We start from the raw sequence: 26,454 nt of genomic DNA, 5'->3' as shown, positions 1-26,454 counted from the left end.
TCTCTCTCTCTCTCTCTCCCTCTCCCTCTCTAAAACAACCGCTTCCACACCTACATTCTCTTCTTCTACCCATGTTTGGTTTTGGCGACCTGCTCACAGAAGGCGGCTATAGAATTCCCTGGCTGATATGGATCCGAATATTGGTCTTGTTCCTCCTCATCTTTCTCCTTTTCTGTTTCAGTTTCTTTCCTTCAGATCTCTCAGACACCACCACGTCTTCTTCCTCAGCTTTACCATCCGCTGTTGGTGTTTTCATGCTTCTTAACTCCCATTTAGACAAGCAAACACTCAAGCATAAGAACAGGGGAAGAGGAAGGGCAGATCGGGGTTTCTCGAAACACAACGGCATCGTTTTGGTAAGTGTATATATATTCCGGGTTTCACCCAGATTATGCGGGTCACTCGGGTTGACCCGGAAAGTCACCTGGGTTTAGCCTCGTCAAATGCAACTCTGGTTCTCATCCCTGTTTATTTTGGTGTTTAAAAAACATTTTTAAAAAAAAATTAAAATTTTTATTTTATTTTAAATTGATATTATTTAGTAATTTTAGATTATTTTAATATAATATTAAAAATATTTTTTTAAAAAAAATTTATTATTTCAATGCAGTTAAAACAATCATCGTCATAACTTCTAACCTACCAGTCTTACTTCTATTTTTTAAGTTCAGCGCCATTCTCTTATCTATTCAATACTTTATACACCGCAAATATCCTCTGCACACACGCACAAGAAAAGGTTATTGTAAACAATGCAAAACTTTTTCCTTAACCTCCTCTTAGCTGTCTTCTTCATCACCTTCTTCATTTCCATTATCGTTTACAAACATAGATCAAAATTCAAACACCCTAACCTTCCTCCTGGCAGTTCAGGCCTCCCTTATATTGGGGAGACCCTTGAGCTCTTGTTGACAGGATGCAAAGGCCATCCTCAAAAGTTTTTCCTTGATCGTAAAGCTAAGTATGCATCAGAAGTATTCAAAACAAATCTTTTTTGTCAGCCTGCAGCAGTCTTGTGTGGTGCTGCAGGTAACAGGTTCTTGTTCTCCAATAAGAACAAGGTTCTTAAAGCTTGGTATCCTGACTTTGTGTGCAAAATATTTCCCTCTTCAGTTCAGAGGCCACTCATTGAACAAGTTGATCGACTGCGCACTTTGCTCCCTGAATTGTTGAGACCTGATGCCTTGAAGAGATACGTTGGCATCTTCGATAAGGCTGCCGGAAGACACTTTGCATCAGAATGGGAAAATAAAAAAGTGGTGGTTGTCTTCCCTCTGGCAAAGAGCTTTACATTTGGGTTAGCTTGTAGCTTGTTTCTTAGTATTGAAGACCCCGACCACATTGCAAAACTTGCTAGCCCATTTAACCTTGTAGTTTCCGGTATTTTTTCTATCCCAATTGATTTACCAGGAACTCCACTCAACCGTGCCATCAAGGCCTCAAACATTATTAGAACAGAGCTTTTTGCGATTATTAAGCAAAGAAAAAAAGATCTAGCACAGGGAAAGGCATCACCCAAGCAAGATATATTGTCACACATGTTGGCATGCGATGAGAAGGGAGCATTTATGAGTGAGCTAGACATTGCTGACACAATTCTTGCACTATTAGCCAGTGCCCATGAGAGTACCAGTGCAGCTTGTGCATTCATTGTCAAGTATCTTGCTGAGTTACCTCTTATTTATAATGCAGTTTACAAAGGTACGTGTTGTTCATAACTCCATGCTCTTCCTTACAAATCATCCATCAAGTTTCTCTTAATAGCTTAATATTCTATGTTGAGATCTTATTTGATCATCTAACAATTTAATTTTTTAAAATAAGATGATTTTCCCCCTCACAATAGAGTCTCTTTGATTAAATATTGATGGGCTTTCATTGATTGATGTGTAATGGTGAGCAAAATATTGTTTGACTGTTTTTTCCTCTCTCTTGTCAATAGAGCAAATGAAGATATCTGAAACCAAAGCTCCTGGCGATGATTTGCTAAATTGGAATGACATTCAAAATATGACATATTCTTGGAATGTAATTCGTGAAGTGTTGAGACTTTGTCCAACCTTTCCTAATGTTAGAGAAGCCATCCATGACTTCGATTTCAATGGTTTCTCAATTCCGAAGGGCTGGAAGGCAAGTTTTTTTTCTAAATATTGTTTGTGTGTTCTCGTTCCTTTTCTTTTTGCTTATCGTTTTCCAAGTTACTACTACAAAATGAATTTACAAATGATAGCTTACCTAAATCCCAAAAAGGTATAATAAATAAATAAATAAATCACATATGAAATTGAGATTGAGTCGTTAGTTTTTTAAAAGATAATGTTGATAGTTGATGCAGTAAGACTATCTACTATAATTAGTGGTTATTGATTGGTCCAAGGATCTAGCAACATCATAATTTGACTGTCAAAGTCAGAGGCTCATTATTACGCTGACAATTATGCTGATGAAGCCGACATTCAACAGTCATAATCATTCATCACAATTTTTCTTTGTGGGCATGCATGCAGGTGTATTGGAATCCAAACACAACGCATAGAAATCCAGATTACTTCCCAGAACCCGAAAAATTCGATCCTTCCAGATTTAAGAGGACCCGACCAGATCCTTACACATTTGTTCCATTTGGTGGAGGACCCATGATGTGCCCTGGACTAGAGTTTGCTCGCGTAGAAATGCTTATTTTCATGCACAATCTGGTGAAAAGGTTCGAGTTTGTTAAATTTGTTGCAGAAGAGAAGATAATGTTTAATCCGATGCCAATACCTGAAAATGGAGTTCCCATTCGCCTCTTGCCTCACAGGCCTTAGAGCTCTAAGGGAAAAACAAATTTTTTGTCATTAATCATTATTTTTTATTTTTAATTCACTCTTGTCCAGCAGATATTTATTTCATCGATCCATCACTTTTATTTTCTCTTTTTGTATCATATCATCTAGTTTGATTTCCTTGTGTTTATTTATTTAATTCCTGTTATTCCCTTGTTGATCTTTCTTTATATTGCTGCATTTCAAATTTAATGTTTAACATATTGTTAATCAGTAATTTTGACATTCATAAATAATTTTACAATGAAAATCATTCCACAACAGAGTTTTAAAAGCTTAATTTCAAGATGATTTCCTAAAATAATTTCTGAGATGAAAAATAATTCTAGGAATCCCACCATACATTTTGGGGGATCTTAATAAAAATTTGGTATCGGAAGATAAAAATAAATAATGAATATTATTAATTATTAATCTCAACTTTACAATAAAAGTCATCAGACTATAGAAACAATTACTGAGGTGAAGAAAAATGAAGGATATTTTTGGGGCTCCCACCAAAAGTGCTGGAGGATCTTCAGAGATATCCACCGTGTTGAGATAAAAAATGATAAAAAGAAAATAGGAAGCACACGGTAGAAATAAATAAATAAATAAATAATCCTTTTTTCTAGGCTACACAAGCATTCTCAGAGGAGGAGTAAAAATCCGAGACTCCTGTCTGACATGACCGGAGCCGATGAATCTAGATAATTTTGATAATATAAATAAAAAATAAATTAACTAATATATAAATTTAAAGTGTGTGTTTTTATATCAAATCATTAAACTATAAAATAATACACACACATGTGCTTTATGTTAATATCGACATATGTGTATGTATTAAAAAAATATTAATTATAATAAATCTCACACTCACCCACACAGTTGGCATTCAACTAAAGTGGGCTGGGAGCTCCTTGATGCTTGCTTGCTTGCTTCGCTGTTAGCGACGGGGCCCATTTCTTTCCCTTCGTTTTTCTCTTCGCTTTTCTAGAAGGGAAAAAAATGGGAGGCGGGTAAAGAGTTGAACTCGTACACGAAGGCCATTAATATGAGTTGAACTTACACGTTAAGGAATTACACCGCGCAATCCACAGTAATACCTACCCAACTAGGAGGATGATAAAAATATCTAAGTAAATTAGCTAGTCGTCAGCTTTAATTGAGCAGAAAAGGCCCTACCACCAGCACCAGCAGCTCTGGACTGGACTCAGAGCACGGTTACCACTGCCTTTGTTCTATTGTTTGTTATTTTTTAATTTAATTTAATTTTAAATTAGTTTTTTTATTGTTTGAATGGATTTTTTATTTTAAATGATATAAAACAGATGAATACGAGATGGGTGGAGCAAGAGCATCCTGCGGTGGTAAAAAAATGGTTGATGACTGCCATGTCAAACATGGCTGCTGCATGGTGAAGGTCAAGGGTGGTTGCAATTAAGTAACTGGATATTAAAGCTGGTGGCAGAAGGGGCTGCTATAACGGACAAAAAAGAGAGAGGATTGTGCTAGGCGCTAGGGGCTAGGAGCTAGGAGTTTATATAATTGACCAAAAATTGATCTTAACTAACTTGAGTTTGGACGTTGACGTCTCCACGCAGATCTTGGGGTTCGGCATTAACGTGTCCAGCCTTAACTCAAGTGTAGGCTTGGTTGCGTGCTCCAATTATAAGTTGAGCATGGATACGTCCACGCCCACCTTAAATTTGGGTGAGGACACATCCACATACCACTTGAGGGTTGGACGTGAACATGTCCAAATCCAATTTGGATGTGGGTGTAGGCGTCGACATGTCCAAGCCTAATTTCCAGATCCAATTGATTGCACCTAGTCTTTTAATTATAATAAAAATAAAAATAAAAATAATTATAACATAAATAATATTTTTTAAAATATTAATACTTCTAATCATAATAAAAAATACTATTTTTAATTTTAATACTTTAATCATAATAAAAATAAAATAAATATAACATAAATAATACTATTTTTAATATTAATACTCTTAATCATAATAAAAATAATAATAATAACACTATTTTTAATATTAATACTTTTAATCATAATAAAAATAAAAATAAAAATAATTATAACACAAATAATATTTTTTTAAAATATTATTAATAATATTTTTTTAAATTTATTAATTATTTTATTAATAATATTAATTATAATAAAAATAATTATATTTATAACATAAATAATTATATTAAGAATTTTAAGGATAATTACAATATAAATAATAATATTTTTCATGTAAACACTTTAAATTATAAAAAAACAAAATATATTTATAACACCCATTATTCAGATTCGAGCGCCGTATGATAATGGGAGTGTCATAGCTAATCAAGCCTTTTGCCTAGACTTACATGTCAGGTGGCGCCAAGGTCTGCCTAATGCAGTGGATTTGCCCAAGCGTCAAGTGGCGCTTGAGTTTGCCTCGCGCAGAGGTAGGGCTGCTTACGTGCCATGTGGCTCTCGGTTGTGCAATGGACAAGTAGCTGAAGCACCAATTGTCCTTGTGTGTGCAATGCCAGCACTAGGTGCCCACTCTCCATGACCCGCTGCCCCAATAAAACTTGTGATTACTATTTTCCCCATAACCAACCCTTTAATACCAAATACATCTTAGCAAAGAAAACAACTCTTTTTTTCTTTCTTTTTTTTATCTTGCAACTCTTTATATAAATTGTTGAATTATTATTATATTGTTCTAATTTATAATGCTTTATGTCCATGTTAATAATAATAGATTCAATGAAAACTTTTGGCATATAATTAATACACCACGGCAATACACAGTAGAACCAAACAAGAATGAGAATAAAAGGGCATATTTATTTCTTGGCTCCGGAATGACTAATGGACTATTCAGTGCCGGAGTTGAGAAGAATTTCTTGATTAATTGACTGTACAGAAACTTTATTGATGTGCTTCATCTGCATCCTGTTCTAATTACAAACTAGAGGAAACTAGCGATCATGTCGACAAGGCTGATATCGTGGCCTGATTCATAATAATAAACAAACCAAAACAAGAATAAATAACAGGATTGAGTTAAACTAATGGTTGGAAACTAACCATCATGATGCCCTACGGAGTTAGGAGCTGAGGGAGGAGGGGGATCAACAGGGGTTGGATTTGACTTATCTGAAGTCCGCCTCCAGCAAATCCCCATCAAAAGAATTGCATCTTCGTTGAATCAACAGACAACAATGACTTTGATGATTCACATAGAGAGGGCAGACGGGGTAAACTAGTTTGGTTGACTTTGAGGACCTGTTTACGAATCCCCATCAAAGCTTGTCTGTCATTTCGAATAAAAACAATTTGTCTCGAATCTAAGGTCCCGACAACCAAATATAGTTATATTTCAATTTCCATTCCTTTACACATCATATTGCTGAGCTCATTTGACACGATAGTAGTAGTTGACATCATATCTGACGTAGTGAATATACAGTTATCAGACATCTTAGTCATTTTGATTTGTCTTACCACAACATAAAATAAAAGTTTTAAATGATATGGATGAGATGAATATCACATGGGTGGAGGAAAATCAAAGGCTATATAGATTATAAAATTAAAAGGAACAAGATTTTAGTTGTATTATTATTTTAGCTAAAATCATATAGATTATTTTACGAAAAACTGGAAAAATAATTTTCTTACAGAGCACCAGCCCTGCTTGCCACCCCGTCTCCACCCCTGAGGCTATACAGGCATTGTCTGAGGAGGAGGAAAAAATACACCAAAACCATGCCGTCTATCCTCTCTATCATTACGCGAGCCACCAATAAAAAGCTCTTGATACGCCGCTTCAAACACCGTCATAAAAAATAATATTTAACAATCGAAGGAGCCCATAAGAATTTCCTGATGGGTGTGAACTTCCTCCATCTCAAGCACATGCCACTTCATTTTCCTTTTTAAATATATTTTTTTATATATCAAAATTCCCAATTATCCCCAACTCTAATTTACTATTACATAGAAGTCAAAGTGAACTGATAATTTATAATGCCATTTAGACCCTACGAAAATACCATTTTCCCCTCGAAACTCGGCGCTTCTCTTGCCATTATAGAGGGCAAAATCATTAGTGGACTCTAATAATTCATAGTGTACCGACTACCGAGCCTTGCTCCTAGTGAAAGGTTGAGTAAACTTAGTTTTTTTTTTTTTTTAATTTTAATATGTTCTTCAATTGAGACGAGTCCTTTAATAAAAAAAAAAAACCCTTGTTTTTTTTGGGTCGGCCCACCATTTGATTTGAATCACTACGTACCAAATGTAGGAATCTATTTAATCGAACAGCAACATAATTAGAACCCCCAGTCAATTCTAAGAAAACTGCTGGATTGTGAACTAGGAATCCTGCATGGTGGTCCAATTGTTGCCCTATTCTGAACTTGCTCCAAGCAATCTCAGACCTCAACAAGTAAAAGGCCTTCAACACACCGAACGAAAATTAGGCCTAGCTTTCATTCTTTTCTTGCTAATATCTAACAACATTTATCTTACCTCTGCATTTGCATTTTGGTATCTTTTCAAAAGACAAAAAAGGAACTTGCATTTTGTGAGACACTGGCTTTGATTGACACGAAATGCAGCGGATAGCAGTGGAATACAAGGACGCAAGTGCAAGCTGATCCAGAGAAATACAAATGCTTGATAGATATAAGCAATTTGAAGGCTGATGCATCTTTCGGTAAGAAACCTGAAGCTTTCAAGGTTCCTCTTCATCTGGTGAAACAGGGAATTCTCTGTCCTCGGTGACCTTGTTTCCCCGCATGGCTGCAAATACACCACTTGATAGAGACAACTGTACTGAAAAATTTGTGGTTGCCATACAGAACCAGATGTTAAAAGAGGCAATAGTGCCCAGAAAAATTGAAGCATCTGATTTCGAGAACAAATTTAAAGCCTTCTACATAATGAGATAACATCAATAATTTACGAGAATGATATAATGTATGATAAATGACCATCAGTTAAATGTCCAGGAGAGGTGCCCTTGTTAAAATCACGATTTTAACAACCTTGCCTTCCATTGTATGCAAATAAGATAGGGCTCGAGCCATTCCTGTTATAATCTTTAACCTTGTTTCCCAAGGAAGAAGCCGATCAGAGCTTAATGTGGATTTATATTTTGTTTGGAAGGAGAGAAATTACAGGATTCATGAAGCTTCAAGTTTAAATTCTTAAGTTCGGAAGCGGAAAGGACCCCGGATATTCTGACCTATTTAGTTGCTGGAATTTCAGTTGGCACGTATTTTCTTGCTGTTAGTTTGTAGCAGTTGAAGAATTTCTGTTGCTTTTAGATGTTCTGTTTCTTGTATTGGCTTTGTAGCAGGATCGAGCTCCCTGCTTAGTTGCCTGGCTTTGATTAATGATATCCACATTCAAGCGAAAAACTGAGAAAATAAGAGTGCTTGGACATGATTATGACCTCTTTTTTTCTTCGTCAGAAGTTAATTATGACTTCCTTTTCTAGTCGAAAGTTAAAGAACAACTCAAATCCTGCAAAAGTATACATGTTAAAGGGACTCTAAACTATCAAAAGAATGTGGAAGTGAAAATAGAGCATAATTTCAACCTGTTAGAAGAAAGATACAGGCTTGCAATGAGTTTTTCAATAAGATCACCAAGTATGGAATGAAAATGAAAGGAATATGATATAGTTGAAAACCAACCTTCAAAGAGATGTCCAGGAGAGGTAGGAGCTATGTCTGGGTCAGCGATTGATACTGGGGCTAGTACAACAGGAGCAGGGCCAGTATCTAGGGCTGGATTTGATTGACCAGAAGTGCAACAACAGAGAGTCCCCATCAAAAGAACTCTATCTTTCTTGAATCAATGATGAGGGTAGGCTTTTTAATTGACTTTTAAGGTCTTTATTTATGGAAATACCAACGAGATTTCCCCTCCACGGCTCTCCTCCATTTTTTATTCATTTCTGATAGAAATGTGTAACAGATGACATCGACAAAAGCTTTTGTTTATGTTTTATTTTATTCCAAACAACGTCATTAACACTGAAGAGGATGGTGAACTGGTCATCACAATGCTACAGAGTGTGCAGTGGCGTCTGGATGATTTTCTGGTGGAAAGAAGAAAGGGGAGAGATCAGAGCAATTACTGCTACTCAGAACTCTATCCATCAAGAAGTAAAAGCCTGTTCTTTCTGGGAAATGGAAATCCTTTCGAATCTTAAACCATTCAGGAGACTAATTACCTAGCTTCAGAATGGAGGTTACTGCATGCCCATGCAAAGCCAACACCTTTCCTTCGGAAAAGTTAACTGGAGATTAAGTTTCAGGTAGAGCCTGTGCTGATAATTTACAGCTATATGACAGTACATAATGTTATTGTGCACATTATTTCATTCAATATTAATCAATTCTTTCGGAACCTGCTTTTTAACATCCACAGTAGGCAAATCTGACCCAAACTTGACCCGGTCTAAGGCTGAAGTCATCAGGTTGTGGGTAGCATAGTTATAAAGCCAAGTCAGGCCTATGATCCAGTCCAATATCTAGGTTTTGGGTTGGACTAGTCGACATAGATTTATTAAATCAATTCAAAACGGTAGTTTCAAGATTTTTTTAAAGTCAAAATACCATTGTTTTATAATTATTTTTTAAAGTCAAACCGGGATGTACTTGGATTTTAATTGAGTCAATGGGTTAAGGGTTAACCCCGGGTATGATCGAATGAAATTTTAATCCAATTCAACACGAAATAACCTTATCAAAATCAGTTTTTTAATTTGACAGGTCACCAGATTGACCAGTGAGATAGGACTAGATTTAATAAAAGTGATGTAAGAAGAAAACAGTGTAAAAACCAACTGGCAAGACAAAAAAAGGCATTGTAGAGCTAGTGATTGAATTTCAGTTATTTCTTGTCATATCCATCAGTGGGTTGTTTGGGTAGAAAAATGTATTACCATCGAAACGGCTCACCCTAAGCCCATAAAAAAATGGGCCAAGTAGGCCTATCATTTCCAGTGGATACATTTAACTACTTGACCAGCACATATCAATTTGGCAGCAGGAAGATCAGTGTAAGTGTATCAATGTCAGGTTGAAAATTCCCAGATGGAAATTTTTCTTCAAAGTATTATCAAGGGGCATGATCAAAACTTGGATCATTGGATTTATGAATCATTTGACAAACTATGCAAGTTCAGGAGGATATGAACTCATCATTATAACTTAACAATGCATCCTAGCCGGGACTAAGTTTCATTAAGAAGAATTAGAACAAATTGATGTTTGAGAAAACTATATGAGAGAATATTGTTTTTAACTTGAATATGTTTTTTTGCTTGACCAAATTTCAGTTAAAGCAGAGTAATTTTAATGGTTCTTTCCGTTTTTCGTTGAGTTATTAATAATTTTTTAACAGCCAGTTTTCGATTTACTTTCCTGCGAAATTAGATTTTTTAGCAAACCTCAGGTAATTATATATAGTTTCTTGGTCGAGTCTCCGAACTATCAATTTTATCAACTGGCTCCCTTAAACAATGCACGTGTTAGTCACTGATGGATTAGACGGCGGAATAGGATTTGTTGGTGGAAAAGAAGAAACGAGAAAGAAACTGCAGTTGCAGTCATTGGTGATAAAATTTAGGTGAAACGTCTTTGGGAAACGGAGACCGGTCAGCACTGAAAAGCTTTCAGAAATTACTAGGCTTGAAAATGGCCGGAAGGATTGTAAACTACCCAAAAGAACTAAGAAAATGTAAAAATATCGATCCACAGTGACTAGAATTGCGCTCGGCTAGTGTTTCAGCATTTAAATGACAAATATAAAAAGAACAAAGGTGTTTGGTTAATTTAAATTGAATTTCTATAATTTTAAAATATAAAGAATAAGAGAATATATATTTCTTCTGTCTCTATTTTTTTTTTATCTCAAAATAATAATCAAACATTACTTGTACTAATTATAATGGTCAAACCTTCTTCGTTGATCGATTGAAAGACTCACTTTAGCCGAAGTATAAATAAATAAACATTGTATACCTTATCAGCTCAACCCTTTGCTTCCTTCCCTAGAAGAAGAAACATGAAGAACAAAAGAAACATCAATGGAAGTGTTTCAAATTTGTGCGTTCTAATGTCAAGTCAGAAGCTTTAATCGTTCTAGTGTCTCGGCAACTTCTTTCATTGATGGCCGGTTCATGGGACGTGAGTTAAGACATCTAACAGCAAGCATAGCTATTTCCGAAGCTTGTTTGCTACCATACTTCCCCTGCAATCTGGGGTCCATGACTTGTCTCAGCTTTTTTCTGTCGGTTAGAAATGGTAAAGCCCATTCTCGAAGGTCTTGTTGCTTAGGCGGGCGTTTTTTGTCGATAGACCGTAAACCAGTTACTAACTCGATCAAAACTACTCCGAAACTATACACATCGCTCTTTACATACAGTTTCCCTAACAAATCACATAACATCAATGTCATGGAAAAATCTACAAGTTTATACCCTGGCTTAAGTGATTCAAAATTAACTGAGCTCGGATGCTGTGAAGTTTCAAGTAAAACGTCATTGAACATTGAGAAGTCTAAGTTTAGACGGTACAAGAAATCACCTCCAGTCTTATATTCCGGGCCAACATAACCATGTGTGCCCATAACATTTCCCGTTAAGTATGGAGTGCCATCATTGGGTCCCCATTTTGCCAAGCCAAAATCTGACAGCTTCGGAGTGTAAGACTACACACAGAAACTTTGATGTTAAAAGAAAGGACTTCGGGAATCTTTAACATTATGGTGTTATCCACCAACACAAAGTACACAAGAGGTTTCTGTTCTAAGCAAATCAAGCTTGATGGTAAACATTCTGCTAGAATTCATGTGGGAAGTGATCAAGAGGCAGGGGGTTAGCATTAACCAGTATCAGCTTATCTATGGTCTTTTGCATATTCCTATACATAGTTTTGTTGTTTGGTTGTGTATTCTAAATGATCTCACCACAAGCCACGTTTAGATGAGAGGAAAATTTAAATGCTCAGATGGATAGTTATACAGTCAGTTATAAGGACAGGAACCAGATTGTAGAGAGATGCTGATTATCTGAAAGGAGAGAAAAATAAGAGATTCAATAGAGGCATCTTCGTTCAAGTTTTGCAAAGATAGGAATCTGGAAGGTTTAGCTTAGGCTACATTGCACCGGGTTGTAGAGAGATGCTGTTTTCGATTGAAAATATGCTGTTCTTGTAGTGTATTGTTGTTCTTCAGATCTATTTCGCTTTCAAATTGTAAATTTAAGCTTTCCGGTATGATAAGTTCCTGTTTAGTATGAGTTCAACATGGTAATCGAAAGATTATACTGACGTTTACCTCATCAAGTAATATATTTGAGGTCTTGAAATCTCTGAAAATTATTGGCCTATCCATAGAATGCAAATAATACAGGGCTTGAGCCATTTCTGTTGCAATCATCAGTCTTGTTTCCCAAGGAAGTTGCTGATCAGATCGTTCTGAACATGCCGAAAAACAAACAGTGAAAGAAATGAAGGTTTGTGGCTACAAAATTAGCAAACATTTGTTCAATTATCTCTAGAATTTAACAGAGTTTAGCAGTCTTTACTTCCAAACAAATGGTAATTTAAACTACCCTTCTCCATGAATTCATAGACAATAAGCAACTCTCTATTTTCTTCTTCCTGACAGTATCCAAGCAACTTCACAATGTTGGGATGAGAAAGCTTTGCCAAGAAACCAACCTCTGTCTGTACCAGTGACATATAAAGGAAGTACACAATGAAGGATCAAACATAAAAATATAGAGAATATCACAGGAAGGTAACAACCATATATCACAGAGATTTTACATGGTTCGTCTATGCCTATATTCATAATTGAAGAGAAATTTTACTACAATCGGAACCAGTACAAGTTTTGAAGAACTATCGAACCCGAATCTCGGATACATCTAATCCTCATGGCACACTACGAGTTTCTCATGCTAGCTCTCTTTTTAGAACATAAGAGCATACCAGATCATCCTTAAAAAAAACAAAAAACTAGGCCTAATAAATTGAGAAAATATCTTAGTCATAATCGTAATCTTTTTCTAGACAAAACAATCACAAGTCTTTCATTGTACTGTGTGAGTTAAAATTGAAGTCCTTAGACAATAAAGATTTGAATTCATGCCACATCTCAACAAATTATTATCCTTTTTTAATTGCAGACAATACAGCTAAATATCTAGAATGAAATGCACAAGTTCAGCAGTCACCAGAAAATAAATATTAAATCAAGACAGGAGGCTCATCCAACGAAACCTCTCATTCTGATACTAATCATGCATATTTGGCTAACTGAAGACTCCCAAATTGCAAGATCAACAATAAAATACAATCACCTGCCACTGTCCAAGTCCTTGCTTCCCAATTTCTTGACAGCAATGTGCAGTTTCCTACTTTATTTAAAAGACACCTTTTCTTTTAGTGAACCCTTGTAGACACTGCCAAACCCTGTCTTTCCCAGGACCATGTCATTTCTAAAATCGAAGGTTGCTTCCTTCAATTGTTCCAATTCAATTTTTAACAGCATAAATTCACCAAAAAAATAAAATGAATGAAGAATAATTGAGATTTAGATCAAGACAACACAAATTGAAAGTCTTGAAGATTTAATAAGAATGGAATTATAAGTTTGGGAGCCAATTTTTATAGAAAATGAAAGATTTGATAAGATTTGTGACTTAATTAAACTTTGAATGAGTTCAATTAATGAAATTATGAGCTTCAGTGATAGAATTGAGAAGTTCAAGGACTCAATTAAACTTTGATTTAGTTTAATTAATGATGTCAGGAATGTAATTGAAGAATTGCTAGGTTTGGGAACTTAATTGATCTTAGAATTAATTTAATTAATGAAATCAGGGGTATAATTGAATAAATATTAAAGTTATGAACTAATTTAGGTCAAAATCGCAAGACATTAAAGTAAAAGGACCATTTTGTAAGATGCACCATAATACAGGGGCTTAATTACCATTTAGCATAAGGGTCTAATTAAAACTATTCTGGAAAATCGAGGACCAAACCGAAGTTGCCTCTCCACCCGGGAAACGACGTCGTTCCAGGGAGGACTGTTCATCCTTTCCCTCCCTGGAACACAGTCGTTCCAGCCGAAGAAGGCAACCAAAAGAAGCCAAGACCCGTTTTGACACAAAAAAAGGGCAACAGAACCATCTCAGATGCCCGGCTTAGTGTCGTTTCCTTCGCCTCCATGACTCTCCATTTTTAGCAAGGAATTTCGTCTCCAAACAGTCCGAAGACGGCAGGACTGTTGGTGGCAGTGTGTCACCGAAACTGTGCCTAAAAACAGGATGAACATCCACAAGAGGATAGGAACGGGGTTTTGGACCTATAAAAAGCAGCAGAGAAGATCGATACAGGATTCTTTTTTGGACTGGAGAGGGGGAAGAAAACAGGGGAACCAGCGGAGAAAAGGAGGAAAGAGGAGAAAACGAGAGAGAATGAGAGAACGCAGGAGAGGAGAGAACAGGAAAAAAAAAAACAGAGAGAAAAAGGGAACAACAGGGGAGAACACAGAAAAACTAGGGAGATAACACAGAGGAAAGAAAACCAAAAACAAGAGACAGAGGGGAGAGAGACTGAAAGGAAGGGGAAGAGAAGGACGTTCTTCGGCCGACGCTAGGATCATTACCCTCGTCTTCGTCTTCGCCCAGGTAAGCGTTCTTCCTCATGCCCAGCAACTTCATTTCAAAGTTTGCAAAATAGTCCGAAGGTAATTATAATTAGCACTGTACAGTGCACGCGTGAATCAGTTCACGCGTGCCTACTTCCTGTGCAAGTTACTGGTCTGAACCAGTAACTTGGTCAAGCTGGCTGGATCAAGCCCATATGGCTAGGCTAGATTCAAAACAGCTGGGCTTGAACCAGTCCAATAAAAAAAAGAATGGGCTGATCTGGACCTCATACCCATCCAACCCAAGTTATTTTTGGCTAAGGATGCGTTTTGCAGAACAGGTACTTATGTCTTTTTCATGTATTTTATTTTTTTTTGTTTTGATATTTGACCTAACAAACTACTTTTTTATTTTAGAAAATTCCAGAAAAATTCGAGAATCTTTATTGATTTATTTATGAGCCCCTCCCGCTTTGTTTTATTTTTTTCTTGTGTATAATTTGTTTCTATTATATGCTCAATCTACAAACTATTATTATTAAATGCAAATATATTGTGGAATATTTTTTTTATTCATGTCTAAAAAAAGTAAATAAAAAAAGTTAAACAAAAAGAGAAAGGGATAAATTTTTTTTTTCTTCTTTAATTAAAAATTCAAATCTTGCGAACTTATTTACTAGCGCTAGAGTTAAGAATATCACACTTATTGGGTTTGTGCAATATTTACCAATGCTAGAGTTGAAAATATTCGTAGGTAAATATCCACTAACGTTAGAGTCAGGAACATTATATAAAAAAAAAACTTTTAGCAATTTTAGATAAAATCAGTAATGTAGTCTGCCTCAGGTAAGACGCTTAAGGAATGATAGCATCTTTCATTCTGCATAATCAATCTCGTATCATAGAATCTCTGTTAACCGGTTAGAGTTCCTAATGATCATAATACTAATTAGCAACTTTTTAAACAAGATATTTTTCGTTAAAAAAATATAAGATGTTAAATATCTATTTAAAAAAAAAATTAATCAGTCACCTAATGTCCGGGTTACAATATTAATTGGAGAGTAATTAGTTAAGCAACACATATTCTAATTAGAAAAGGCACAAACTGGATGAAGCTGACGACAACAAGAGCCAAAGAAAGCGCGACAAGCTAGCAGAAGACAGCAGTGGCATACCATGGTTATATACATTTATCTTTAAGTTTATTTTATGCAGATACCACCATCAGCTGGCACCTTCCTTAAATTATCATATCATAAAATTATCTCAATTTAAAAACTTAAATTATTATTTTAGGTTTCAAATATAGTTTATATATTACTCTTCAAGAATCACTAAAGTTATTGAAATTTACAAAAAAAAAAACTGAAAATACAATTCCATTGCAGTTAATTTTCAATATATACTACTTGTAGTTATTTTTCCAGGACCTTTGCTACGAGGTGTGCTAGTACCAACCCCATTTGCCTCATTTCTCTTTTTACCTTTTTTGACAATTGATTTGGTCGTAGAATTCTTCTACTTTTTCATAGCATCAGTTGCATTTTAGTAGCTTTGAATTCCCTCCATCGATCAACATCATCTCAGTTTAAACTATTAAGTTGATGAAATTTAATTGCAATTTTTATTTTTCAAAAAGAGAACTTACTGGAAATTTTGGTTTTAGGACCATTGTTACAACATGGACTGGTAGTTTTTGTTACCTTGTTGGACAGTCAATCTAGAAGAAGAAATCTTTTCCTTTTTTGTTGTATTTCTTGCTTCAAGTACCTTCGAATTACCTCCGACTGACCATTTTTACAAGATGTCAAATAAAACTACTTACATATAATTCAAGGGAAGTAAATATCTAGGTATAGTAGGCATAGTTAATGTGTTATTGAAAAGTACGAAAAATTTAGCCAATTACAACACCGATACAAAGGATAATCAACAAAGTAAATTTTTATACTAAAAAAGAAAGGGAGAGAAATAGGAAGAAGATGCAAAACCAAAGCAATGAAGTAAACGCTTGCTTCAAGCTGTATCATATACTCAAGCGACTTTACCCCATCAAAATATGATTCTTCTATTCAAGAACAGTACTGATCAGACTCCCATCTCTTTCCCTCCTCTCTAAAGTTTCCAATCAGCTGATCTCAACGGACGTATTGCACTATGAAGGATCTTGTATATCTGGACCATGCCTTTAGGCTTACAAGCCTTCAAGGAACGAGCAGAGACTAGCAGGAGATTATCAAGAGAAATACCTCTAGCTATTACAGGAAACTAAATGACTTGTATGGAATATATGCACAGGAAGCTTTATCCTTTTACACGTAAAAGTTTATGATGGAAAAGCATACGAATTTCCTATAAAAAAAATCCCATCCAAAATATTGAAAATTAGAATATTTAGATTTTATTTTTGAGCCTCACATAACATGATATATGTTTTTAGTATATGATTTTTATGCATAGTACATAAGCTTTTTTTGACTAAGTTATCAGTAATTCAAACCCCATCACCCTGTTTTCCTTATTAATTAAAATATTAATAAAGTACAAGATGGCAATAAATTTTTGTGAATTCAAAATAAAAAAGCTTTAACTTGAACATGTTAGAGAATATAATGTAAATTAGTTCTAAAGACTGATTTTACACTTAAGTCCTTCAGTCAAGTGTCATGTGATAGTGAGAGAATTAGTGAATTAGTGTATCATTATTATTAAAAAAAAAAAGCCCTCATCTATAATGTCTTAAACTTGAAACCCATTACGTGCTCGTTTTTCTTTTTTAATAAATTTATTGGACTAAAGATCATATATAATTTTATTTTTTTTTGTTAATGATTAAGAATTCTTGGAAAAAATTCTACAAGGAAGAACTTGTTTGTTAGGTGAAAAGTGGTTTTCTGAAAATTATTTTCTAAATCTTTTTATGTTTGCTTATCATTAAAAAAATTGGTCAACAAAAAACACTTTGCAGTCAAAGAAAAATTTAATTTGATTTTTAGGAAAGTGTTTTTCTTTTATTTTGGATGGAAAATATTTTTCAGAAATTGTTAAAAATTTAGAAATATCATATTATTTGCTGATTATATTAATTTTAGTCATCAAACTTTTGATTGCTATATATATTTTGTTTTGAATATTTTTTTTCAATTTTATCCTTTAGAATTTAATTTTTATTTTAACTTTGATCTTTATTTTTATAATTATTATTTTTTTCCTTATATTTAAAATGCGATGGCAGAGGCCATTGTTTTCAAGAAGTCATGAGGTTCTGCATTATATTTCCTTCTTTTGTTTATTTGTCTGATATGATATATATGTATTATGTGATAACAACAGGAATAGTTTAGAGTTCTCCAACTAATGATCTGAACCAAGACCTCAGGTGCGAAATTAGACCAGTATCAAAAGCCATTGATGAGTTCTCCAATTGGAAGGGTCAATTCTATGGACAAGTGCTTCATGCCCACCAGTCTCAAAGCAAAATCTGTACTTCTTGATTCGTAGAATATTTAAGATTGCACTTCTTGATTGGTAGAATATTTAACATCCTCTTTGTTTTGGTGTTTTGGTGTTTTAGAAATATTTACAAAATAAATAAATTTTTTTATTTTTTTTTAATTTAAATTAATATTTTTTTAGTATTTTTAAATTATTTTAATGTGTTTATGTCAAAAATAATTTTAAAAAATAAAAAAAATATTATTTTGATGCACTTCTAAATAAAAAAATACTTTGAAAAATAATCACAACCATACTTCCAAACACACTCTAAATAATTGTGAGAATTAATCCTACTCCTCAAATAATGTCAAAATTAAAATCTCTAAGATGCAAGGATTAGCATATTGTTAATTGTGAGTGTGAACATATGTTCTTTCGCTCTCGACATTTTGGCCGAGAATAAGGGAAAAGGTAAAAGTTAAAGAGGATAAGCATATCTACCGAAGTAAAATAACATTCTGATTCATATATATATATATAGTTACCTTATCCAGATACAGGAGGAAAAGCTGTAGAGGATCCTCAAGAGCATTCGCAGTAGTTGATGATCTCTTTGATTTTGACTCGAGATATATATATATATATATATATATATATATATATATATATATATATATATATATATATATATATATATATATATATGCGCTAAGTGTTGCCTCCTGGAAATAGAGAAAAGACACTTGAATTTATATATAAAGTGATGGTCGTGAGGTCAAAAGGGAGAGAATATGAATAAAGATGCCTCCTGGAAATAGAGAAAAGACACTTGAATTTATATATAAAGTGATGGTCGTGAGGTCAAAAGGGAGAGAATATGAATAAAGATGGACAGGAAAAGATACACTTCAATGCATGGCCCCCGCGCGCGCATATATATATACATATATATATATATATATATATATATAGAAGAATTGAATTTTTTTTAAAAAAAAAATATTGATAACTCATAGTTTAGTGAAAGAAATCCAATATGTAATGTTGATGTTATGGTTGAGCAACCTTAATGTACTTCAATTTATAAAAAATTTGTGTTGATTAGTGAGCAACCTCTTACTAGAATTGATATTGTTAAGAATCATTCTTTATTATTTTTTGTTTTATTTCAAAGTTTATCAAATATAAATAATGCTTCGTTTTAGCTAATATTTCTTATATACTTTGTATGTTTATATTTAATAGGTATAAAAACCAACAATATTAAAATGATGGATATATTATGAAGATGAAATTAACTTCGTTGCTTTAAATCAATTTTGTATTGTTTCAAACCTTTTACCTTATACAAAGATCATTATATGTTTGTAGTAAGTTATTTGAATAAAACTAAATTATGCATGTTTTTTTTACAACTCATGTACAATAAATTAAAACAAATATTATATATTGTTATATTAATTTTGATCTTCTTAACAAATAATCCTAGCTCTGTCCTTGCGCGTGCGCATATATATATATATATATATATATATATATATATATATATATATATATATATATATATCCCATTACATGAAGATGCCAGGGAGGAGGACGCAACTACTCTCGTTATCTTGTATGGATTCCAAGAGGAACACCAAGCAGGGCATAGGCGATAGATTGCCAGACGAAAGTTCGAGGAAATTCCTCAGACACGTGTAGGCAGAACCTCAACATAGCAGTGTTATTGAACTTGGCTGTCATGTCAACTTCTGACACGTGGATACATTGTAAATCTTTTAAGAAAATAATATAAATTTTATTTAATAATATAAATTTATAGATTAAATTCATTAGTATGATATTAAAATTTTGATGATCCAACAATAATGAGTTTGAATTTCATTATTTTTATTTATTTTATAAAAATTAAGCGTAAAGTAATTTATATCTGTTCAAATTTCAAGTTTTAAATCTGTTCAAATTTCAAGTTTATAAAACTTTTACTTGAAAGGATATGTTAAAAAATAATATAAATTATATCTTGAAATTTTAAATTTTTAAACTAAGATGGTTTTTTAACATGTCTTTAGTTGGATTTTAAATAAAACTAAATGAAAATTAACATGTTCAAATTTGAACAATAACCTAATTTGATTTTTTTTAAAAATAATATTAAAGTAACATTATTATAATTTTAAATTTTTTAAAATAATACCATTTTAGTTTAAATAGATCAACATACTCCATCCATGACCTGAGTGTTAGAACAAGCTTAATAACTTTACAATAAAAAAATGATGAAGAACTAATATTTATTACATAGAAACAATATGTTGATTTTTAAAATTAATTTAATAAATAAAAAATATTGTTACTGAATTAATATAGCTGGGCGATAATTTGTTCCAGGGATTGGTAAAGTTTGAGTTTTTCATTATGTTTTATTGTTTATGGAAGTGTGATGAATTAATATTGTTTTTTAAGGTGTTTTTTATTTAAAAATATATTAAAATATTAATATTTATTTATTTTTTATTGTTTGAGCATTCGCAGTGTGAAGACCGAAATTGCATTTTATTGCCCGACCTAGAAATTAAACAATGAAAAACTCGTCATCACTATCAAAACTTTGGAATTATTTTAGGGTTTGCAGTGACTTCTATGAACTTTCATTGGGCAATGTTTTATGGGTTTCATCTTGGTGAAATACTATTGTACTTCATCCTATATATGGTATGGTATATATACAAAAATTTTAAAAAATTCAGTAGACACACTGTCCCGGATGGACATCTAAAGAACAACAAATCACAAGAAAATTATTAAATCTCGTTTCTAATTATTTTAATGAGTCACATCTTAATTATTATTGGCTTTTTTCAAAAGATTTCAATTTCAAATTTCTTTCTTTGTAATAAAAATAATAATAAATAATCATGAAGAGTGTAACTCAACTGATGATCATGTCCCAGATTTGTTCCTTAGAGGTTATCAGTTTGAGCCTCATAAACCTCAGGGCTATAAAAGAATTATATAATCATTAATTTTAGGGCACGTGAAATCATTAACATATAGTGTGTGGAGTTTTTGCTAAGCTTGTTGTGATATTTTGGCAATAGCTAAGCGAGGGGTGATCTTTGTTGATGTAGAGACTAGGATAGCGCTGAGAATGAGTTTGTCTTGTCTGACCCAATGTGTTTTGTTCGGGTTGGTAGTGAAACTAATTCACTTGAAGGGGAGGGAATGTCACCATTTACATAATCAAGTAGGTTGTAGCTAATTAATAATGCTTTAAATTGAGCACGCTATTGAGGGAAGGTGGATGGAGTTAATTTTTCATTGATTTGTGCAGTAATATTTAGAGCAATTAAAGATTTCCTAGATTCAAAGGAGGGGAATGTGTTGGGACTGAGATTTTAGCTTTGTTGTGTAGGTGAAGACATGCTGGGATTTGAGTTGTTCTCGGGAGATTTCAAGCTCTGATACCATATATAACATTAAACTGATATGCACAGAATTAACTCTTTCACTTGATTGATTTCTTTATGCATGTATCATGCATATTTATATACATTGGTTATTCACTGGTTATAGAAGTCCATTGTGAGTAGGCCTTTGTATGAAGCTAGACTTTATCTTTAAATAGAATTACACAAAACAGAGTTGCATCACGTGACGGAGTCTTTGGAGTTTCCAGGATTAATAGTATCCTTTATAGAGATAAATTACTATTAACACTTGAAGAGTTCAGAACTAGGCTTAATTCCACATGGAGAATGGTATTGAAACGCATAGTCCACTTACCTCTCATTTGAACGTTGTTCAAGATAATATGGACTCATCATTATCATTTAACAATGCATCATTGCTAGGAATAAGTTTCATTATGAAGACAGAGCTGATTTTTTAAGGATTTTTTAAGCAAATCGTGAGAGAAAATCATTTGAAACTCTTTTAACCATCATGTTAATTGGAGAGTAATTAGTTAAACAATGCAAATGCTAATCAGAACATGCACAAACTAGATGAAGCTGACGACAACAAGAGCCAAAGAAAAATCCGGCGCGACAAGCTAGTAGAAAATAGCAGTGGCATACCATGGTTATTATATACATTCTTCTTTGGGTTTATTTTATGCAGATACCACCATCGTCTGGCACGCTCCTTTTGTTAGCTTGTTAGACTGAAGCTTTCACTTTCCTTGCTACGTTACTTGTATTTGGTAGCTCCGACTTGCTTAAAACAGGAAAATATAGCAAGAAAAGATGTCAATTTAAAATTTTAAAATTAAAGAGAAATTGCAATAAACTTTCTGAAGTATTGCAAAATAATAGACATAACTCAAGAAAATTAAATTTTGACAAAAACTGATGCACGTTGGAGAAAATATCTCACCTTTCCCATTTTATAACCAAAATCACCTTAATTATGTTATGAGCAGTTTAGGCACATAAGAGAATTTCTCGTCTCTGTAATTTTAAGATACTAAAAATGATTACATACTACTTTCTACGATACCCTTTCAAATATTGTTTTTTTTTTAATTTTAAAATTTGTATAAATTTTGTTGCCTTTAAATTGTTTAGAAAAAAATACAATACTGATAGTTCTATACAAACCTTCAAAACAAGATTATTTGTCAAAGTTTTACTCAAAAGACAGATATTGATTATTTTGACACTTATTATTCGGTGGCAAGAATTTCATCAATTAGAGTTTTATTTGCATAAACATCAATTTATAAATTGTATGTTCATTAAATGGATGTAAAGACGGCTTTTCTAAATGAAGATTTAAAAGAAGAAGTGTACATTGAGCAACCTGAAGGTTTTATACTTCCTGGAAATAAAGAAAAAATCTGTAAATTGGTAAAGTTTTTATATGGTTTAAAACAAGTTCCGAACAATAACATGAAAAGTTTGACAAAGTAATTTTGTTGAATGATTTTCATCACAATGGTGTTGATAAGTGTATGTATTCTAAATTTACAAAAGATTTTAGTGTGATTATTTGTCTATACGTAGATGACACGTTAATATTTAGCACCAATATAATTGGAATAGTTGAAACCAAAACGTATCTCACTTCTATCTTTAAAATGAAAGATCTTGATGAAGTAGATACAATTTTAGATATCAAAATTAAGAAATATAGTAGTGGCTATGCACTTAATCAATCACATTATATTGAGAAAATGCTTGACAAAATAATTTTGTTGAATGATTTTCATCACAATGGTGTTGATAAGTGTATGTATTTCAAATTTACAAAAGATTTTAGTATGATTATTTGTCTATACGTAGATGACATGTTAATATTTAGCACCAATATAATTGGAATAGTTGAAACCAAAACGTATCTCACTTCTATCTTTAAAATGAAAGATCTTGATGAAGTAGATACAATTTTAGATATCAAAGTTAAGAAATATAGTAGTGGCTATGCACTTAATCAATCACATTATATTGAGAAAATGCTTGACAAAGTAATTTTGTTGAATGATTTTCATCACAATGGTGTTGATAAGTGTATGTATTCCAAATTTACAAAAGATTTTTGTATGATTATTTGTCTATACGTAGATGACACGTTAATATTTAGCACTAATATAATTGGAATAGTTGAAACCAAAACGTATCTCACTTCTATCTTTAAAATGAAAGATCTTGATGAAGTAGATACAATTTTAGATATCAAAGTTAAGAAATATAGTAGTGGCTATGCACTTAATCAATCACATTATATTGAGAAAATGCGTGACAAAGTAATTTTGTTGAATGATTTTCATCACAATGGTGTTGATAAATGTATGTATTCCAAATTTATAAAAGATTTTTGTATGATTATTTGTCTATACGTAGATGACATGTTAATATTTAGCACCAATATAATTGGAATAGTTGAAACCAAAACGTATCTCACTTCTATCTTTAAAATGAAAGATCTTGATGAAGTAGATACAATTTTAGATATCAACATTAAGAAATATAGTAGTGGCTATGCACTTAATCAATCACATTATATTGAGAAAATACTTGATAAGTTTAAGCATATCATTCTGCAGGTAAAAAAGCAGAATGACTAATAAATATGTTGTTTAATATTAAGTTATGGACACAACCTATGTCATCTATTTTTTTATACTGCGATAATGAAGCAACTATGTCTTGAGCTTATAGTAACATTTACAATGGTAAGTCAAGACATATAAGCATTAAACACAGATATATTCGAGAGTTTATTATAAATGGGGTAATCATCATTGTCTATATGAAGTCTGTGAATAATTTAGTGAATTCACTCACAAAATGACTATCTAGAGACATTGTATGGAAAATAACTAATGCAATGGATTTGAAACTCGTTATTAAAGATACCAATAATAAGAACTCAACTTTGGATCAACAATAAGCTTATCTCTTAGTTTAATGGGTAATAACAAGTTATTGTTTAGTATTTGTTGGACACTGATAATTAATTTTAGACCCTATTCTGATAGTATTCAATGATTTCTATTATGTAAAGGAGGATGAGTATAGTCTCTTAATGAAATTTAAAATTTATGTTTAATATAATAGAGACATGTATAATTTCACCTATATAAATATAAAAATGATATCTCTTTTGACAAGAGTTAAAATTTTCTTTTGTAAATATCCTTGAAAATAAGATTTTAGCACATGGTCATAATAGTTATAAATAGTTGTAGATCTCTTTAAAAGTTTGGATAATATTATGTGTATAGTATCTTTTATTTCACAACAAAAATTTTTAGTTTAATTTGGGGACACTAATAATTTTAGTTGAATTTAAGTTTTAATGTTTTAACATATTATTAATCAATAATTTTGACATTCATAAATAATTTTACAATAAAAAAACATTCCAAAACAAAGTTTTAGAAGGTTTCAAGATGATTTTCTAAAATAATTCCTGAGATGAAAAATAATTTTAGGATCCCACCGAATATTTTGGGGGATCTTAATAAAAATATGGTATTGGAAGATAATAATAAATAATGAATATTATTAATTATCAATCTCAACTTTACAATAAAAGTCATCAGACGATAGAAATTTAGGGGGTTTGCTAGATGATTTCCTGAAAAAATTACTGAGGTGAAAAAAAAAGAAGGATATTTTTTGGGCTCTCATCGAAAATGGTGGAGGATCCTCAAAGATATCCATCGTGTTGAGATAAAAAATGATAAAAAGAAAATCAAAATTATAGGAAGCACATGGTAGAAATAAATAAATAAATAAATAAATAATCCTTTCTTTCTAGGAGGTGCTGACACGTTCCGCAAACACAAGCCAACTTCCGATCCTTAAATTTGAATCATGTAAACCAAAATTCATTAATTATAATAAATCTCATACTCACCCACACAGTTGGTGATTGAATTTTGAATTTTGCAGAACTCGGGGTATTCAACAAGAGTGGGCTGAGAGCTCCTTGATGCTTGCTTCTTCTCTGTTAGCATCGTGGCTCATTTCTTTCTCTTCGCTTTTCTAGAACGGATAAAAAAGGGAGGCCGGTAAAGAGTTGAACTCGGGCATGAAGGACATTAATATGAGTTGAACTAACACATTAAGGAATTACACCGCCGCAATACACAGGAGAACCAACGAAGAAGGAGAATAAAAATATCTAAGGTCCCAACAACCAAATTTGGTTAGTCGTCAGCTTTAATTGAGCAGAAAAGGCCCACCCCACCAGCCCCAGCAGCTCTGGACTGTACTAAAAAATTTTAAAATTTTTTTATTAAAAATTAATTTTTTTTATATATTTTAAATTGTTTTGATGTATTTATTTTAAAAATAATTTTAAAATAAAAAATATTATTTTAATATATTTCAGCGAAAAGTATTTTAAAAAATAACTGCAGTCAGATTCTCAAGCCTCATATATTCATCACTGAAGTTAAATTATTGTACATTATTTTTTAATTTTATTTTATTTTAAATTAGTTTATTTTATTTTTTGTATGGATTTTTTATTTTAGTCTTACACAGCATAAAGTACAATTTTTAAATGATATAAAATAGATGAATACCAGATGGGTGGAGGAAAGTCAAGGCTATCCAAGCATTCTCTAAGAAAAACTAAAAAATCCAAGGCTCATGTCAAAGACATGACCGGAGTAGATAAATCTCTATAATTTTGATAATATAATAAATAAATTAATATATAAATCTGAATTTTGTGTTTCTATATCAAATTATTAAATTATTAAATAATAAATATTATATATATACATGTGCTTTAAGTTAATATCAATATATGTATATATTATATTGTATTAAAAAATATAAATATTTTGAAAATATATTTATATAATATAAATATATATTTTAGGTTAGATCTTGGCGAGTTTCATATATGTTTTGATAATATTCATATATTATTAATTGCTCATTAGGTAACTTTAACCATTCACGACATAAAGAATTAAGTTGAGGCGACATCTATCAAGTTCATATTAAATTGCAATTTATAATGTTGAAGGATAAAATAAAAATAAGATTAAATTAGGAA

At 32.3% G+C, this 26,454-nt stretch overlaps 1 protein-coding gene and 1 pseudogene across 1 annotated transcript; one reads left to right on the top strand and one right to left on the bottom strand.

Annotated features, from left to right (window-relative positions):
- Window positions 1-752: 752 nt before the first annotated feature.
- Window positions 753-5,374, top strand: LOC133674009 (beta-amyrin 28-monooxygenase-like). Its single transcript, XM_062094971.1, has 4 exons — window positions 753-1,701; window positions 1,943-2,130; window positions 2,508-2,800; window positions 5,191-5,374. Exons 1-4 carry the CDS (start codon window positions 753-755, stop codon window positions 5,372-5,374), a joined length of 1,614 nt encoding a protein of 537 aa, XP_061950955.1.
- A 5,573-nt stretch (window positions 5,375-10,947) lies between these two features.
- LOC133674008 (probable serine/threonine-protein kinase PIX13) lies at window positions 10,948-13,386 on the bottom strand (annotated as a pseudogene).
- Window positions 13,387-26,454: the final 13,068 nt, after the last annotated feature.

Source organism: Populus nigra, chromosome 15 (assembly GCF_951802175.1).
Source record: "Populus nigra chromosome 15, ddPopNigr1.1, whole genome shotgun sequence".
NCBI lineage: Eukaryota > Viridiplantae > Streptophyta > Magnoliopsida > Malpighiales > Salicaceae > Populus > Populus nigra.
The sequence above is the reverse complement of the archived record's forward strand: the minus strand, read 5'-3'. Positions and strand labels throughout refer to the sequence as shown.

Bases quoted from the DNA above. Each gene is read 5' to 3' on its own strand.
- LOC133674009 (XM_062094971.1), top strand. From the start codon at position 753: ATGCAAAACTTTTTCCTTAACCTCCTCTTAGCTGTCTTCTTCATCACC. The intron at 1,702-1,942 runs GTACGTGTTGTT...TCTTGTCAATAG, and splicing joins TTATAATGCAGTTTACAAAG to AGCAAATGAAGATATCTGAA. The intron at 2,131-2,507 runs GCAAGTTTTTTT...GCATGCATGCAG, and splicing joins CAATTCCGAAGGGCTGGAAG to GTGTATTGGAATCCAAACAC.